Source organism: Clytia hemisphaerica, unplaced genomic scaffold, assembly GCF_902728285.1.
Source record: "Clytia hemisphaerica strain Z4C2 unplaced genomic scaffold, Clytia hemisphaerica genome assembly, whole genome shotgun sequence".
NCBI lineage: Eukaryota > Metazoa > Cnidaria > Hydrozoa > Leptothecata > Clytiidae > Clytia > Clytia hemisphaerica.
In genome coordinates, this window is record NW_027104599.1 from 325,757 (window position 1) to 344,683 (window position 18,927).

Below are 18,927 nucleotides of genomic sequence, written 5' to 3' on the forward strand. Positions count from 1 at the left end.
TGCTGGTTTAACTGGTTTAGCTTGGCGCAGGTAGCTCGCCTGCAGGGAGATTTTTCCCTGCAATGCAGGTTCGGCCTGATTGGCCAGCTTTCGGCGTATTAGTTCCATATTCAGAAGCAATCGATCAGAAGAAGAGTGCAAAGAGAAATGATGAGAAGACTTTTAATGACGCCATAAAAGCCATCTCAACAGGACAAAAAGTAACTCATTCACATTTAAAGTATTATCATATCTTTTAGCTTGCTTTTCTTTTTTTATCTTTCATTTTAAGTATTTTATTTAAAAAAGACATAAGAGTATTATTGTATCACACGTTATCTTTTTAGGTCAATAGTATCAAAGGGCCATCTTCCCTTCACCTTATACCAGAATTCAGTATAATAGACGGTGTTGTCCCTGACTACATGCACGGAGTTTTATTGGGTGTCGCAAAGGTCTTAGTTGCATGCTGGTTTGACCCCTCAGAGCATAGAATCTTTTATAAAGAAAACAGGACATACCCAGAATATTATATTGGACACATGGTATGAATTTAAACTAATAAAAATTATGTTTTTCTCAGATATCTTGCTTGCAGCGAGAACAGTTTTTTAATGTTCTAGTTAATTAACCTTTGTACACAATCATAAGAGACTGAATTTTATCTAACTATATCCAGATTCATGATGTAGATGTACGATTAGAAGGTATGAGGCCAGTGGATTATATATCACGCAGACCAAGACCACTGTCTGGAAACCTTGGACATCTAAAAGGTTTATAGTAAAGTACTTTTACAAAAAATGATAAACTTGTTCTTTTAAATTCGAAATTCCTAACTACTTTTATGATAATGGGTTTCAACTTCCAGTTCTTTTATTTTCATGATGTAATAACATTAGATCTTGAAAAAAGCAACTAACTAAACTATTCATGGAAAAAATGATTTATTGTGCTTTTTCTGCCTACATTGTATCATTATTATGTTGTTCTAGCTAATGAATTAAGAACTTGGTTACTGTATTATTCGCTACCCTGTTTGGAAGGTATACTTTTGCCAATCTACTGGAATCACCTAGCGCTGCTTGTAGAAGCAACACATATTTTACTTGGCGAAAAAATCAGCAAGACAGATTTGGAATGGGCAAATGATTGCTGACAACTCTTCTACAAATATTTTAGTGAATTTTATGGTATGATTTTTAAAACTCATTCGCAAACCTTTTTTTTACCATAGAAAGCTCTCTTCTATTTAAAGCATTTTATAAAAATTTTCATTTTTGATTATTGTAATGACTGAATCGTTTTATTAATAGAACGAAGAAAAAGTGGATTGAATATCCACAATTTGATTCACCTTCCACTTTATGTTGAGTACTGGGGACCTCTATGGGCATATTCATGTTTTGGTTTCGAAAGCTTGAATGGATCAATTATTAAGCAGGTCCATGGAACGAAAAATGGTAGTACACAGGTAATTCTATAAAGGTCATGTCCAAACCGTACTCTGTCCTGTCAGAATTTTTGTATTGAAAACTGACTTTCTTTTAGAATTTTGGTTGTTCTCATTTGTTGTTGTTGATATTTAATGATGTTAAATACTCTACAATTTGTTTCCATAGATCATTAAGACTTTCAATGCACTCAAAGCAATCCATATCATGATGCAATCACAAAATACCAAGGAAATTGTGCGAAATGCCTTGTCATCCATGCTTATGAAAAATCGTAGGTTAGCAAATTATTTGTGTCTTATCTTTGTAAGTATCATAAACTATATGCACAGATTTCAAATAATCAAAGTAATGTTTCTTGATTATTTAAATGTATTTTTTTCTACATTAGAAACACAAATTCCTGGACAGCTGTAAATGAAAAAACAATGCATCTTGATAAGAAAGAACTTGAAAAGTTCAAGTTGAAATCACATTGTAAAAAATATTTGCAGCTTAAAAAAAAGGGAGTTTATTTCACCTCATATCAGTACAAACGTGCCGTTAAAACGGTTAACTATTTTGCTATGTGCCACAAGGACGGAGAAAAGGTCATTGCAAAAATTCACTATTTCGTTGTTGATGATGAAAGAGTATATTTTTGTGCACAAGAAGTACAAAGAAACAGTGAATGGAAAGTTGTTCCACAGTGGAATCGTAGTTGCATCATTACAATCGAACCTAATGAAAGGTTAAAACATTTGATTTTGCTAATTCTTTATTAAATTTAAAAAACCAAAATGATATGAAACAAATTTAAATTATGTATCCTTTGTATTCTTTCTTTACAGTGCTCCACTGTTTCTCGCACCATCAGATTTCCTGAATGAAAAGCTATTTTTAATGGATGGCAATTTGGATTTTGTGTGTTTGCAAGATTCCTAACACAGTTGAAGGAGATTGATATAACAAAGATGTGTTCTATTGGATTTTTCACTAGACTTTTGTAATCTTCTAATTAATAATGTAATTTGTAAAATATATTGGTTGTTTACTTGTCAATTTTTGATCATTTTCTATAAAAAAAATGAATATTATAAAGATGGGGGATTTTTGCCTATTATTTGGGCTACCAGGGAGTATTAGGCCAGCAACAATTATTCTGAGCCATTATTGGTCATGAATGAAGTAAGTTTTTTAAGTTGAGAAGTTTTGAAATACTTTAAAGTTATTACATAGGCTGTAAATATGCTAATAATCTAAGAAATAGCGTGAAAATGTGAGCTAGATACATGTAATCAACAAATGCTAGAAAACTTGGATACCGTTTTTTCATAATCACTTTTTGCTATCATATATGTCCGACCAGTTGCAGTTGTAGGTGGTTCTATTTGAAGAATGATGTTTTTTCATGGCACAAAACAAGTATCAACATGTTCTGGCCATTTAAAAGTTTTTCTAGGTTAATGTAGATGCATAAAATCAACTTGCACATCACCTTCTTTTTGGTCGATCTTTTTTATGAGACCTACCCACCAAAAGGAGTTATATTTACAAGTTACGTAGGTAGGGTAGATCGTCAACTCCCATTTTTAGCATGATGTCAAAAAATTCAAAGTGTAGTATCTTTTTGTGAAAATTTAATCTATTGTAAGACATTTTGCGCAAATTTTAACCTCCTAGGTAAAAAATCCAGCATTCCCCAGGGGGGTCTTTGATTCGCACTAAAGCAAAAAATGAGTAAAAATGGCATTTTTTGCCCATTTTAAGACTATAAAAAGCCCTTTACATGATCAAAGGTGGAGTTTGTGCATTTCTTGGATATTTCTGAAGCCAGTAAAACTTTGTTGTCTTCCCATGATGTTTCAGTGTTACCGTTAAACGGGATATTTCTGAAGATCAGTGTAGATCTCATACTTCTGTCTTTAATGTGAGCAATTTCTTGCTTAAGGTTACCAATGACGTTGGTTGCTTCTTTTAATTCGGTGTTGATGGTACGAATTTGGTTCTGGTAATCGGCTTTGACGGTAGATAATTTCTTGTCAAAAGAAGAAGACAATTCTGAAATGATTTCATCCCTAATTTTGTTGGTGATATCTTGTTTGAGCCTGCTAAGCTTTTCTTCAAAGAGGACATCAAGTTCGTTGAACTTCTTCGTGATGAGATGATCAATGTCTGTGATCGAAGCCTTTATAGATTATTGAGATAAAGATAGATTTGTGCAGATTTTAGTTGTAGATATTTTGGGTTTTAGAGGTCAGCCATTTTCTCGTTCGCACTACTCGGCTACCATCTTGGAAAATATTGTACATAAAAATGACAACAAAATTATATAGCACAATGTATTTTTCGTGAACAGCGATTTTGACAATGATTAATAATAACATAGCGAAAAGTAAAAACATTGATTATATGACTTCTTTTTGTAATCAGGTATTTTATAAAGTCAAAAGCCATAAAAGCATGCTTTGTGTGCACAGAATTGTTAAAAGCAAACTAACTTTTTTAAATGATCAATTAGGACCCTGCCGACACACCGGACTGTCCGGTGTATTTGTCTGGTGGCAAAAGTATCCTTTCGCTACACCGGACGCAATAAGTCCGGTGTCATTCCGGTGTTTCATACAGGGAATTTTGGACGCCTGACATTTATGAAACAAAAAATTAAGAAACTCCGGACACACCGGACTGGTCATGTCCGGTGTTTTGATTGTCCGGTGGGAAAAAATATCCTTCTCCGACACCGGACATCCGACTTCCTTAAGTCCGGTTTAGAAATTGTCCGGTGGGAAAAAAATTCTCATTTCACACCGGACTTTCGCGTGTCCGGTGTTCGTTAAGTCCGGTGCGTCGGCAGGGTCCTGGTCTCAAAAACGAGTGGTGAGAAAAATTTTGACCATTTTGCTGGTCATCACTTTTGCTGGGGCTTGAAAATGAAATTGAAAATTAGAAGCTCATATATGGCTCAAATGAAAGATATTTATCCAAGGATTCCAAAAAATATCAGAACATATACTTGAAAATCAATATTTGAGAAGCTATAAAAAAGGAAAATAGTTAGAAAAAATGACGCTCTCTCTAAATCTCATAAATCATGATATACAAAACTATTGAAAAAAGGGATTTAAAAAACACCAAGTCAGAAATGATGCCACAGAATGAAAGAGAAATGCGTTGAACTTCCCACCTAACTGTTGCCTCTCAAATCTTAAGGATTTTAGTGTCTAATACAAGGCAATGTAGTGCAATGAAAATATACTGAATATCTGTCAAGAGCAGCCGCCGGCGCATTTTTTCGAAATATCTGTTCTGTTTTACTAGGAGGAAAGATTTATGGGTGTTTTCCAGGAAACACGTCATCGCTGAACACCCAGTCGAAATCTAGGAAACAGTACACCAAACCTGTTCAGAAAATCCAGGAACTGTCTCGAATGGCCTTGTATCTGTTTGAAAAATCTAGGAGCCCCATGAGGAAAGAACACATCGAATTTTCCAGCAGCCATTAAAATATGATGATATACCGTATTACTTCGGATTTAAACGCCCCCTCTTTTAAACGCCCTCCTAAAAGCAAAATTATTAAATAAACGCCCCCTTCGAATGAACTCCCCGGCCCCTAGGGGAGGGGCGTTTATTAGAAACTTGATACTTTAATACTTCAATACTGTAGTTCACAACCTCCCTTAGTCTCCTCCTTCTCCCTTTGTTTGGTCACATTCTTTCCTTGAGGATTATACTCCTTGCCAGTCCTTTAGCTCACCAGTTCCTTTAGCCCCTTTTCTGGCTTGTCGGTATGATTGAGGCTGTCTATTTTCAGTTTTTAAACATTAAAATATATTATAATACATTGATAATTAAAACGAAACTTATATTTTATGTATATTTTGTTAGTGTAGTGTAGGTCAGGGTCTTTTTGACTTTATCACATTTTTTTTGCCTACCTTTCCTTTTGGTCCCCTTTCCATTCCTCCTATTTTCAGGGCGATTTCCCTCCTATCAGGATTTCCTGAAGAGTTGCCTGAAGTGGGTCTCCAGTCATGCATGGATAGGCCCCATAGCTCACTGCAGCCTTCTTCAGGCATAGTAGGTCCCCCTTTACCCTTCTTTGGGTAAATTTTTATCTTATATATATGATAGTACACGGGTAGGATATTTTTTTATTTTACCTTAAAAACGAAATTTTTACTGTACATTGTAGGTAGACGCTCTTATTTATTTTATTTTAAGGGACAGTAGTATTATACCAAAACGTTATTTGGTGATGAAAGAGAATTTAATAAAAATACCAGTATTGATTGGGTTTGAAAAGGAAGATTATAGTAATTTCTTGTAACCAGAGCAGTTTTCGATGCAATTTTAGTCGTTGAACCAAAGAAATTTTGCACTAAAATTCTGATAAATAACTAAAACAAAGGGTATATTTGGTATTTACTCTAAATATTCGACTTAAGACTAAAATAATTTTATAAACACCCCTTACTTTTAAACGCCCCTCCTAAAATCGAAAATATTAAATAAACGCCCCGCCCTGCGCGTTTATTCAAACTAATATACGGTATTCAAATTCAAAATTATTAACACTGACAAGGGCACTTTATTCACCATTTACTCGGGACCCGCTAATTAATTTTTTGAAAATGTTCCATCCAGGACATTCTTATTCCAGCCCCCCTAGACTAGAGTCTACTTTTGGCTGAACTTTGCTTTTTGATGATTTTTTATGACGCTGATTCCAGTGAAGTAGCCTAGGAGCGTTAGGCGAGATCGCCATTTTGAGAGAAAAATGTTAAAAATCCAAATAAGGGGCCGTCCACATAAGTACCTTATTGATTTTTGGGAAAATATTTTTGAAAGTTCCCTCTTTTTCCCTAATTCTGCTTTAAGTAGTACCCGAGGGTACAACCCAATTCAGTAGAAGCCAAAGGCTAGAAGTCAATCTCTTTGGTGGGATTTGAAGCATTGAGTTTAAAGCCCGTAGGGCTAGAGTTCAATTTCCAACCTTTCTCAGGCAAGAAAAAGTGAAGCCTTAAAAAATGCGCCGCATTTTTGACGACAGATTGAATCTAGCAATTCCTTTGTTTATGATTCATATTCTTTTCGAAATTTAGCGGTAAATTTTAGTTTCAATCTGTCATTTGTGTAAAAACCAGGCGAGCCGCTCAAGGCCGCGCAACTTTGGTAGGATTTGTTGGCTTCAAATCCTACCAAGGAGATTGACTTCTAGCCCTTCGGGCTTATACTTCATTGGTATAGCCTTATCAAACGCACCTATAGCCCGGGGTCCACTTAAAGGTTTTTTTATAGACTGGATGGCGCGATTAAGATTATTTCACTGGACTCAGCGTTATAAAAAATTATCAAAGCAAAGTTCAGTGTTAGGTGTTGATTGGAGAGATCATCCCAACCTCGCCCAAATCTACCAAGGTCTCCCTAGAATCTCTTCTGTTCTTTTTTCCAGGAGGCTAACTTTCTCCGGCCATTGTTTCAGAGCAAAATCTGAAATCATTTCAGATATCTTATTGTGGTGCCCTACTGGTCCTAGACGCTCAAGGAAGCGAACTTTCCTCGACAATTTGAGGCGGGAAACAGGGCTCGAGTTAGAAGAACTGAAAACAGTTATGTCAGACCGTGAGCTGTGGAAAGAGAGATACTCGGTATTTCCGACCTAACGGTCGAAGGATGATGATGATGAGGGGGCGTCGTTTTTTAAGATTTTTTCTCAAGAGGAGCGTTTATTCGGTTTTCTGTTAAGCCCGATGGAGTTGCTAGATAAAAAAAAATATCGCAAAAATTGTTGCTAGTGTTTTCGAAAGTCCGCGAAGCTTTTGATTGGTCTTATTATTCTTATTAATATTATTCTTGATTTCCTACCGAAATACGACACGTCCAGCGGAAGAAGATGGCGAATAACACGACTCGAAAAGGGCTGGATGGACCTAAATGATAAGCTCAACGGCAAATTAATAGAGATCGACCTTTATTTACCCCTGCTACAGATAAATAGACTAAATTTAGTGTGACTTTCAAAAGATGCTTTTCGATGTCATAGAAATGATTTAGCAAAAAGGGATTCAACCCCGTTCCAACAATCTAAAGGAAATTTCTTATTTCTGTCATTGAAAAAAAAGAATTTCAAGAGAAACTGAGAAAAGAAGAACACAAATGTTTTTTTTAGGTGGTGGCATATTTTCTTTTTAAAAAGACCTTGGGACTGCAGCCCAATTCCGGACCCAGTCCCCAAGGCCGTCCGGCTTGTCGGGTGGTGGCCCGCTTTTACAGCAAGGAGGAACCTTGTACTCGTTCGACAAATAGAATTACAGAAAATTGTATTAAGAAAAGGAAAAAAAAAATTCAGAACAATTTTGGATTCCTTAGAGCCTAAATTCATTAAATGTAGGAAGCCAATCCTTTGTTCAGTAGCCTTTGTGGGACGCACCGCAGTGATTTTTGAAAGTAGAGTTTTGATTTTTTTGCGCGGGGCCACCAAGTAGGCCTAGCAAAAGATTTATGATCGATATCAGCAATGAAATCAGGAGCAAAAGAGTATAAAACAATAAAGAAAAGGCTTTCAAATTTCAAAATTCTATCATTAGAGTACGATTGACTTCGAATTTTGTCTAAAATACAGATTCCACAGATTTGAACTTTAAATTGTCATATCTTTCTGGTGTTTGAGTGTAAGCAAGACTTGTTTCAGTAAACCTTTTTTTCTCAAAATTTCATGCTCCATCATCCAATGAATAACAATCTTTTGTGGGTTTGACTAAATCGTTATTGTTCTTGGGGGGTGTAGAAGTTTGCCTACAACGTCAGTTTTTGGGCTTCTCAAAAAAGCTTCAAAATCGTATCTTCTTTCGAACTAAGCAATGCGGTTGAGCCCAACCAAAGAGGCTAAGGATCAAGGAGAACCCTACTAAGGAGACCAAAAGATAACCCCATTTTAATTTTTGTTATAGACAATGAAAAAAGATTTGGATGGATTGAATAACTTACCAATGCTTTTTCTCCGATGCTCCTTGACGAGCTCCTTCGTTCCTCTGCGTTCTTGAGGCTTAAGAAGAAAAGAAAAAAACAGTTACAGTCACCTGAAAGCANCTGCGTTGACTAAGGTATATGAAGTTGTTATTTTATCAAATTTGCACTTCTTCATAAAAATACATGCTATTTAAATGCTCCATCATGAACTACCTGTAGGCTACTTCATGACCTAATAGACATGCATCATTAAGTTATTTATTTTTATTTTCATCTCACTTCTATGATTGATCTAGTATAACAGTTAATGTCCTTGCCTCAGTTTACAAAATCAGAGAAAGACGTAATTTTAAGAAGTCTGAATTCAAGTTCAATCCTATCCCCTTCATATCCTTTATACCCTGGACCAAAGCTTTATCTGCAATCTTTGAAATTTTAGTTTAAGAATATGCTCATCAATATTGAGAAGTAGGTACCCAATTAGGGTACCCTTTTCAAAAAACTTTAATCTAAGATTTCGCTTGGCCAGGATCGAGAAACTGGGTCCAGGGTAAAGGTTAGTGTCTCTCACTAAGATTTTACCACAAGAGAGATTATGTTTTTTCATATGATTCCTCATTTCCTCAAAATGCATTATTTACTTTGAATAGATCAACCATCGAACGGTAAAACGAAGAGAAGATAACTATTTTTTCAATCCTTATGGGTGGACTCTACAACACCAATATGAACCAACCACACTTCAGAAGGGAATGGATGGTTTGACAGGCAATGACTTTGCATTAGCCTCGTACCTACAGATGGCTAATTCGAAGCTGGAGAAAAAAGACCAAGCATCTTTTTATATTGGGAAATTGTGTCGTTGGGTGAAAGATGAAGGAGGACTTGGTGTCGATGGAAAAACTTTCATAGGTATATTCTTTAGGGTCTAAGTATGAAGTATGTTCAATCTTAGTTGGGTTTTTAAAAATCTATGCCAATTTATCATAGCACTTATAAATCATTTTTAAAGCGTTTCAAATAGGAAGGAGAGGAAACAGTAAATCAGCAATGATTTTTCTCAATCACACGATTTAGAAAGTGGAACTTGAAATTCATACAATACTTTACATAAACTAATGGGGAGCCTCACAATATAGATTTGCACTGTTACATGCTGAATTATTCCAGGTGGTAATCAGAAATAATTTTAAATAAAAAACAGTCTATTTATCAAATATGTTTTCTTCCCTTATTTTAAGCAAACGACGAACCAGTGCGTGAGGGAACCAAAATTTTCGGAGCATTCAGCTTCGATGGTAAAATAAAGAACAGCAACTTTCGGCGAATATCCTTCTCTCCGTCAATTCATATGTGTACCCATGGCAACCAGCAACCATTATTCTGGGAAGACAAAAAGGAAAAGATCAACAAAGAAGAATATTCTCATTCTGCAACTCGTGAACGTTGGTATTACCGATACATAATCCTCTGTTTACCAAAACACTCTCAGCTAGAGTTATTCACACAAAAAGAGATGTGGTATGAAAGTCTGTGCTTTATCAAAGATGAAATCCAAGTCTCGTCACCAAGATTCATATCTTCAATCAAATCAGTTATAGAGAAGGCATCAAGTAGTTTTTTCAAGCAATCAAGATATAACGATTTAGATGATGGACCTTTCGTCGAAGAAGAAGAAGAGGGATTATGGTACCCTGATGATGAACCTTTACTCACAATGACCCAGTTATTAGTCAATGCTGATGATGTTGAAATGGCCAAAATGTTTCTACGAAAATTCTATGCTGAAAAAATTGATTATGACGAAAAATTTGTCGACAAAATGCCAAAAAGCTCAGAACAAGCCCTCGCTAAACTTCTGAAATCTTTTCAGTGGAAAGATCTTGAAGACACTATTGACGATATTATTTCTCACACGCAGGTGGAGGAGCTTTTTCGATGGATCGATATTTCTTCTGATTGCGGAATTAAAGAAATTACAGATAAAGTCATCAACATTTGTTTAGAAAAGCTTCCAGAATTTCACGAAATCAGCACAGCTCCTATAACTTCCTACCCAAATGGATCGGAGCCATATTACCCGCTGTGGACAAAGATCTTTCAAAAAGTGTTCACAGATGAATATTTCTCCAATCTTTGGTGGGAGAAATTATCAACATGTCAACAAATTATATCAAATATTGGGCTTGTGCTGCAATTTTGTGCTGACTTGCCAACAGAGTGTCATTCAAAGTATTCCATTGTTAACAAATTCCTAATCAAATGTTTGAAAATGAGGCTGTCCGTCGACGCCTACACGCCATTGCTATATGCTGCTATTAAACCACTATTTAAAGATACTGTTACTTACAAGAACGAAATACATGATATTTTTAATCAGCTTCTCAACACAAATAATTCACGTTTGGTTGGGAAAGTATTACTTCTTATAACTGAACGAGAGAAAACCTACAGCAGTACAGAAGTCTTCAAATCTGTTATTGATCTTTATATGAACTGGCTTCTTATAGCTCCTGAAATGACTGCTGCCTTTGACGATGAAATAACATTTCTGACTGAAATCATTTATGTTCGTGGTGTTGTTATCGAAAACCCCAAAAAGTTGGTGAAAATTTGTAAGAGAATCACAGATTTAAAGGAATTTAGTGGTTTGATTGATAAACTTTTCCGTGTTTTACCGAAAGAGAAAGAGAAATCACATTGCAAGTTCATGACAGAATTGGTGAAAGTTGTTTACTGTGCTTTACCAAATTGTACCTGGGATGATACAGAAGATCTGTGTTGGGTTTTGACTGCACTTTTTGAACGTGGCGATTCTTACCATTATATTCTGAGCAAGATGCTTGCCACAGAAGCTGTCACCCTAGACGATGACATAATGGGATACACTCTTTGGTCACTACTCACAGACCCTGATATAGATATCCAGAAACTGAAATCGAATACTAATTTTCGCTTACTGCTTGTCAATTATTCTCTTCTTTTACAAGATCCACAATACCCCGAACCAGACATGGAACCTGATCACGCTTACTACCGGACTGTTATTAAATTTCTCCTATCACAGCCTGATTTTCCACTCACCCATGAGTTACTACCAGCCTTATTACAAATCCCATTCTACAAGAAGAATTGGAAGAAATTCTTAAAGCTCGTGGCGAAAGTTAATCTAGAGAAAACGGAGACTTGTAAAATGCTTCTAACGTTGGCTGTTGAAATCTTTGAAATCGTTCTTGAAGAAGAAAAACGTGTTGGGAGACTGTCGTCGGTACGGTATAAAGCCATTCTACGCGTTTTTAAAACTGTGTTTCAAGATGATTTTTATTCAGATATAGCTTGGCAGTTGACTTCTTTACAAGCTTTCCAAATAAACGGTCAAAGCAATATAAACAAAGAGAAACAAAGTTTAGAGAAACTTATTCGTGACTTGAAAGAGGATTTCTCTCAGCATGAATCTTATGCTCGACTTGTATCCATTCGTGTCGAGAATCTAACATCTCTTTACCAAGAAGGTCAACCCAGACTTCATTGGGACCAACCTAATGCAGAATTTCCCACTGATGAAAACATCCAAGCGTTCTTAAGAGGTCAGCAAACAACCTACAGTGTTTTGGGCAAATTCCCTGATTTACAAGCGGCTGGACATTGGATTGACGCGTACTGTAGGCCAAGCTTCATTCAATCTCACAGCTTCTCTGGTATAGCTCGTATTTCAAACGTCGGGTCGGTTGAGTTGATACTGCAGAAAGAACGCCATATCTATGAGAAAGAGAACATTGCTTTTCGTCTCTTGATGGAAGAATTGACTGATTTGCAGGATGAGTTAAGAATGTTTCCGAAGTTTCATTCAAAATTGCAAGCTAGTGGTGTTAAAAGAAAAAGAGAAGTCCGGTTGTAATTGATTATTATGAAAGTTTATTTTACTTATACTTTGTTCCTTATTGAGATTTTAAATCTGGTACATCTTAAGACTACTTAAACCCTCTGAGAGATTCGACCGTGGACATAACTTTTTGAATTGAATTACGACTCTTTTTGTACAGTGCACTAATTAAACTACTAGGGTAGTAAATTAAACTAACTAATAGTTTAGAATAGTTTTAAAACATAAGCCCACCTAGGTATGACCCAGTAAACTGTCTAAGCCTTTTTAGAAATTTTTAAACTAGAGTTCTATGTAATATATTCAATAATACACTAGAGATTGTATAATTCACTGTTTTTTTTTAATTTCTTTACATTTCATTCTACATAACTCGATATAGGCTACGTCATAATGTTCCTTCCTTTCCGAGTTATGGCCACTACTCTTCAGCCTTTGCCTATAGATCGAGCGCAAGATTTAAATATTGGAGCTGTCTTTTGTGTAAACAACACTGATAATACCTTCGTCTGTTCGCATATTTTAAATGTGCTTATTTTTATTTCTTTTTTATTTTTCGATATTTGAAACATAAGTTTGAAACATCTTTGAAGCATTGAAACACGTTCAAACATTTAGGCACTTGAATTGAAATAAAATCGCTGATGATAAAAAATTGAGCAAAACAAAGTTCAAGTAGATAGAAAGAAAAAAGCTTTTAAGACCGTGGCTTTTTATAAGGACTACGGTATTTTCCAGAGTAATCTATCTTCCAGGACATCTGTTTTTTACGGAAGCCGAGAAGGGACATCCAAACTTTCTTTTTTGTCGACTTTTTTTCTTTTTTTGCCGACTTTTTTTCTTTTTTTGTCGACTTTTTTTCTTTTTTGTCGACTTTTTTTCTTTTTTTGCTGACTTTTTTTCTTTTTTTGCCGGATTTTTTTCTTTTTTGATTGAAGAGGTTTTTTTTCTTTTTTTTGTCAACTTTTTTTCGTTTTTTTTTTTGCTTTTTTGCGAATTTTTTTTTCTTTTTTTTTTTTTTTTTGTTTTTGACTTTTTTTTTCTTTTTTTTGTAAAAAAAAACCCCCGGGTTTAAAAATGGTATGGTTTGTTATGTTTTAGTGTCTAGATCTCGAGATAATTCATATCTTAAGGCGTATACATACTGAAAAACTGCTGACTCAGCTGAAAATATCGATAATTTTCAATACTTAAACCAAAAATATCTGTCGAGATCTAGACATCGAAAACTTTTCACACTGAATCCGTTGGTAGCCTCAGATATTTGATTTTCAGACCTCGAAAAAAACTAGCTGATGTTAGTATTTAAGGGGGGACTCTTGATAAGTTCTATTGATTAACTAAAAATTGATTCACTCGAAAACTGCAGGAGATTCGAAGGGCAATTTTTCCTTGCCAATTCTTTTTTGTCAATTCTACACTTTATTAGGAGCATAATATCAAAAATTTGCCCTTATCAACTAAAAGAAAGCAGTCTCGAAAAGAAAAGTTAAATTAAAAAAAACCTTTTTTTGAAAAAAAAGAAAAAAGTCCGCAAAAAAAGAAAAAAAGTTTTCAAAAAAAGAAAAAAAGTCCGCAAAAAAAGAAAAAAAGTTTTCAAAAAAAGAAAAAAAGTTGACAAAAAAGAAAAAAAGTCAGCAAAAAAAGAAAAAAAGTCGGCAAAAAAAGAAAAAAAGTCGAAAAAAAAAGAAAGTTTGGATGTCCCTTCTCGGCTTCCGTAGTTTTTTCAGTTTTATTTGGGATCCAGAAATACTTGTTATTTTATTTATCTTTTCAGCATAAACAATAAAAAAACAAGGAAACATGGATACAAAGAATATTATGTTGGCGTCAAAGTTGATGCATGATTTAGGGCTACCACATCTTTGGCGGAAAGCAAGAAGTTTACCAGAAAGACTCCACATAAACAAATACATCAACTTCATCAAAAAGTTCCCGATTGAAGAAATACACACTAGTGATTTGGAATTAGAATTTGGATTTTTACTAATGCCATGGAATGTTTTTCCAAGACTTAAATTGATCCACGTCGACCATTAAAAAGATGAATGGTTATATCAATGCCAGGGTTTCGACTTCAGATTTTTGAAACCTCTCATCTTGCATACGAAGACATAGCTGCTTTCAGAAAAGGTACATGTTGAACAATTAGTTCTTATACTTAAATGAGAAATTTTTGCAGGCATTAAATTTCGTTGTTCAGCTAATCCGCGAAATTTTAAGATTTCACGTAGGCTGCTGGCATCCACTAACGGATTCGTGCTCCTTATAGAGGATGCTTAATAAGCGATATTTCCTTTGTCCAGAGATTTGCCGCCTTTAGCCGATATACGGCTAAAGACATTTTTAGCTGGCGAGTGTCTACAAATATAACATTACGTAATGTTTAAATTTTCTGTGAGGCACCAAATCATAGATTGGAAAATATATTTGGATTTCGAAAAAAAAGTAGGCGGAAGGAAGTTTGCTTCTTTTTTTTCCTCATTTCTTGTTTAATATGGAGATTTTGTAAAAGATTAGAAATTAGATATATTGAATTTAAGTGCCCTGATGTATCTTCTGTGTGCACCAACAAAATTTTGCTTCATAAAACTACATTTTGATGCTTGAATTTGGACTTGCATGAGTGCATAATTTTTTACCACACTGGATTCGTTGATCACTTTGGCTCCAGATAATTGTTTTGTCAGTTTTACAGATATGTTGCAGATTATTTCAAGGTATTTTAGTTATGTATATTTTGTGGGTTATATTGAATACTTTAACCGGATTAATTTTCGCGAGATTAAATTTCGCGAGTTAAAAAATTCGCGAAATTTTTTGGACTTATTTTCGCGAATGAGCCCTTTGAAAAATTTCGCGTGGATTTAATTTCGCGAATGAGCCTTTTCAAATATTTCGCGTGGATTTAATTTCGCGAAGGGAAGAAATTCAAAAAAAATTTACTTCGGTCATCTTTACGATTTTCTTGAAACTCGACAATTTTGCTAAAAACAATGGTACAATGGTACAAAAATTACAATTCTTTCTCATCATCAAAAGTTTCAAAAATGTCAAATGCAGAGCGTTGCTTCTCTGGCAAAACCCACGCGTCCTCGTCGTCATCTTCGCCGTTATCTTCTTCCTCCGTATCTTTCTGATTTCCCTTGATCTGTTCTTCGCTGAGATTGCACACGGCATTGATATCAGTACTCACATCAAACTGGTCAATCAATGGATCAATATCGTCAAAGGGGTCAAGGGATGGAAGCGCTTTCGAACCAAGCCGTATAGCATCAGCTATTCCTGCAGCTTCCCATCCACTTTCAATAACTTTTCTTCCTTCCTCTGACGTTATGTAGTTGTAGAAATCAACGATCCATCCCGCGTGAGTTTGAGGGTCGATAAGCGCAACTTCACATCCACATCCTCCAATGATTTTCCACTCTCCAATTGTTTTGAAATTTCTTCAGAATACCACTTGTTGAATTTCTTTGCCATGAATCTTTTGGCATGACCATTTACGGTCAAGTCGAGGGGCTGGTAGAATCTTGTCATATTTGCTGGTACTTTGGTGACAAGAATGTGATTATCATCCAAAAGCTTGGTTACGTCGCTCGTCATCTGACCAGTGAAAACGTCCATTATCACTAGTGCCTTGTGCTCTGGCTCCAACCCTAAATCCAACCGTTGCTTCTTTACAAAGGGAATGATAACTTCGCTAAGCAATTTTATCGATTCTGCAGTATTCGAGAAGTGCTTAGGATTAACACTAAGAGAGAAACCATCTGGAAATTTGTATCGTGGTAAGCTTTTCTCAGTCTTACCTCCATAAATTAATTGCATCGGGAGGAAGGTACCAGCAAGTGTTACGGCGAAAGTAGCGGTAATCGATCTCTTGTCTGCAGAACCCGCTATGGTTACTTTGGAACTGTTCCTTTTGGCAAGAGTGTTATTTCCACATTGTACTAGCTTTACTGGTGTTTGATCTAGGTTGATAATCAAAGATTTTGGAATCTCGTGCTTTTCCACTCTGTTTACGATTTCATAAAGAAAGATATACTCGATCTCCTTCCTTGCAGCATCAGGTATATCGACTTTGCTTGAAGTTTTTCTACGTCTCACATAACCCATTCGTCTGAAAAGACTTTGTCCCCAAGAAGATGATTCGATGTCAATTTCTCCAACCATCCCAGGGTACTTCCTCATCAGAGCTTTGGCAGCAGCATTGGCAATAGCCCAAGTTATGACGGCTCCTCTGTTGCTCATAGATTGGATGTATTTCTGAACCATGGAATCCAATGGTCCCATAAGAAGAGGCCTTCCTCGTTTGTTGGAAGCGATGACTTTGGAAGGGTTGGCACCTGATTTCTTTTCTGCAACCAATTGGCTCTCATATTTTGTTTTGAAGGTACGCACAGAGCTCTCTTTCAGCTTGGGGAAAATCTTACTGTAATGGCGTACAGCATTCGCATTTCCAAATTCAGATGCGTACTTCCCAATGTTAAAACGATCAGTGTCATTGTATTTAATATATTTGGTACTGCGCTGGTTACTATTCTTGGCTGATACTTGTATCACATCGAAATCCACTTGACCGAGTGTGGTATCGTTCTTTGAGGTCGAGTCTTTGCTATCACCTTAAAGAAAAAATAATTTTTATAAGAAAAATACCAGGATGCCATACCAATCAAACCTAAGACAGTCATAAATTCGTCACAAAAAATGCTAGCAAATTGGATGAACATTTGGGATATGTATAAAAAACTGCATTCATGTAGTTCTATGTAAATACCTTAGCCTTACCTTTGTTTTTCTCCGCAGAATAGTCTATACTAGTATTACTGGCATCTTGTTTTTTCCCCTCACTTTCTTTGACTGATGCTCTGAAGAACGACATCTTTACTTTCAGAGCAAGTGTCGTGTGTGTGGTGTGTGTTTTTACAAAAATGGAAATAGCAAACATTCGAATGTTCGATTTCTTATGTAAGGCACTGTTTTCACGAAGAAAATACTTAGACAAACTTTCGATTAAGTGAGAATACAGCCTTCACTGTAAAAAAAGAACGGAAACATTCGAATGTTCGATTTCTCATGTAAAGCCCTGTTTCCACGAAGCAAATACTTTTTTAGATTCACAGATGGAAAAGGTAAACATTCAATTGCAATCTTTGTTAGACAAGTGAGAACAGAGCCTTTAGTATAGAACGTAAACATTCGATTTTGTTAGACACTTCTCGCTGCTTTCTTTTACGTTTACTCTGGTCTTGCAACAAACAGAAGTTTTCAAACAGGAGTTTTCCAAGATGCCACTCAATAAAGAGTTTCAATCTGCTGTTCGTGGCTTTCATTATTATAAAAGATATTGGAGCCCAAGACTGGAAGAAGAACTATTTTGCTCTCACGAAAGAGATAATGCTTTTGATGTTTTTGCAATAAAAATCGCTGACCAATGTGGTAATATTCGAGGGCACCTACCACAGGAGATAGCAAGAATAACCAAGTTTCTGTTGGACAGAGGAGCGAAACTAACACTGACTCTGACTTCTGATCGTTATCGAAGGTCTCCATTAGTCCAAGGTGGATTGGAAATACCCTGCCTTGTGAAAATTGTTATGATAAATACCAATAAAAACAATAAGATTTTGGATCGATATTTGGAATTGATAAATACGTTTTACACTGAGCCGACCCTTCCAGTTGTCCTTGGTTCTATACTATGCGATGACCTCTTGGTTGAATGCAGTGAACCAAAACAGAAGAAAAAATGCGTTGCAAAGAACCCCTCCTTGTCCAAGAAGCCTAAAGAGACAAAGTCCATGGACATAAGAAAACTATTTCTGAACGCGGGAAAAAAATCTCAAGAGAAAAAGTCCCAAAATGTGGAAAATGAGGAAAGTGATGTAGTCACAATAGATTAGATATTTTCAATTTTAAAGATGTATTATTCATATATATGTATTATTCATATCATTGTGTCATAAAAAGAAAAGAAAAGTGAACTAAAAAAAGCAAAATTAAAAAAAAACCTAGGTGGATTTATTTTCGCGAATGACCCCTTTGAAAAATTTCGCGCGGATTTAATTTCGCGAACGAGCTATCCCAAACGATTTCGCGAGTTTTATTTTCGCGAAAATGGCGAAAATTCGCGAAACCGCGAAATTTAATCTCGCGAAATTAATCCGGTTAAAGTATTTCTGACATCACCTCTTTATGATTCTACAAAAGAGAGTGTTGTTGTTTTGGTTGTTCGGCCTTGTTATATGTTAAAACAAACAAAAAACTTTTCTTCAGCTTTGGCATTTCACTATTCGATACTGTGTGGCCTTTGTGTTTATCTTTTTCATGTACTTAGCTTCAATTCTTTTGAAGATTGGAGTTTTTTTGGTTGTTTTCTTTCACTTTTTTGTTCATATTTGTATTTTTGAGCTTCGACCGAAGAGCTGAAGGAAAAGTTTTGATAAATTTACAGACCAGATATCTTATAAAAGCAAAAGTCAAAAATAAATTTACAGACTGTACAAAATGCGCGCATCAGATTGTTTTTTAACTTTCTTTCTGTTTTGTTTTTCTGGTCTGGGATTCGAATTTCGAATGTAAACATTCTATTGAAAAAGTTCGAAACGATCGTTTTTGCGCGAACATCAATGTGAATCAAATTAATAACTCGCCAAGATT

The 18,927-nt window shown here is 35.5% G+C and overlaps 1 protein-coding gene and 1 long non-coding RNA gene across 3 annotated transcripts; both read left to right on the forward strand.

The window, feature by feature from the left end:
* The first annotated feature begins 1,305 nt into the window (after nt 1-1,305).
* On the forward strand, nt 1,306-2,294 carry LOC136824122 (uncharacterized). Of its 2 annotated transcripts, none has more exons than XR_010849097.1 (3): nt 1,306-1,453; nt 1,602-1,711; nt 2,264-2,294. It is a non-coding gene; the product is annotated as an uncharacterized lncRNA (long non-coding RNA). The 2 variants fall into 2 exon arrangements; XR_010849096.1 differs by lacking the exon at nt 2,264-2,294 and adding an exon at nt 1,825-1,852.
* A 6,747-nt stretch (nt 2,295-9,041) lies between these two features.
* LOC136824113 (uncharacterized) lies at nt 9,042-12,382 on the forward strand. The gene is made up of 2 exons (XM_067080278.1): nt 9,042-9,299; nt 9,629-12,382. Exons 1-2 carry the CDS (start codon nt 9,140-9,142, stop codon nt 12,283-12,285), a joined length of 2,817 nt encoding a protein of 938 aa, XP_066936379.1. The 5' UTR covers nt 9,042-9,139; the 3' UTR covers nt 12,286-12,382.
* The last annotated feature ends 6,545 nt before the right edge of the window (nt 12,383-18,927 follow it).

What these genes read in the sequence shown, in the direction of transcription:
- LOC136824113 (XM_067080278.1), top strand. Translation starts at nt 9,140, where the DNA reads ATGGATGGTTTGACAGGCAATGACTTTGCATTAGCCTCGTACCTACAG. An exon ending in CGATGGAAAAACTTTCATAG is followed by an intron (nt 9,300 to 9,628) that starts GTATATTCTTTA and finishes CCTTATTTTAAG; the next exon opens with CAAACGACGAACCAGTGCGT.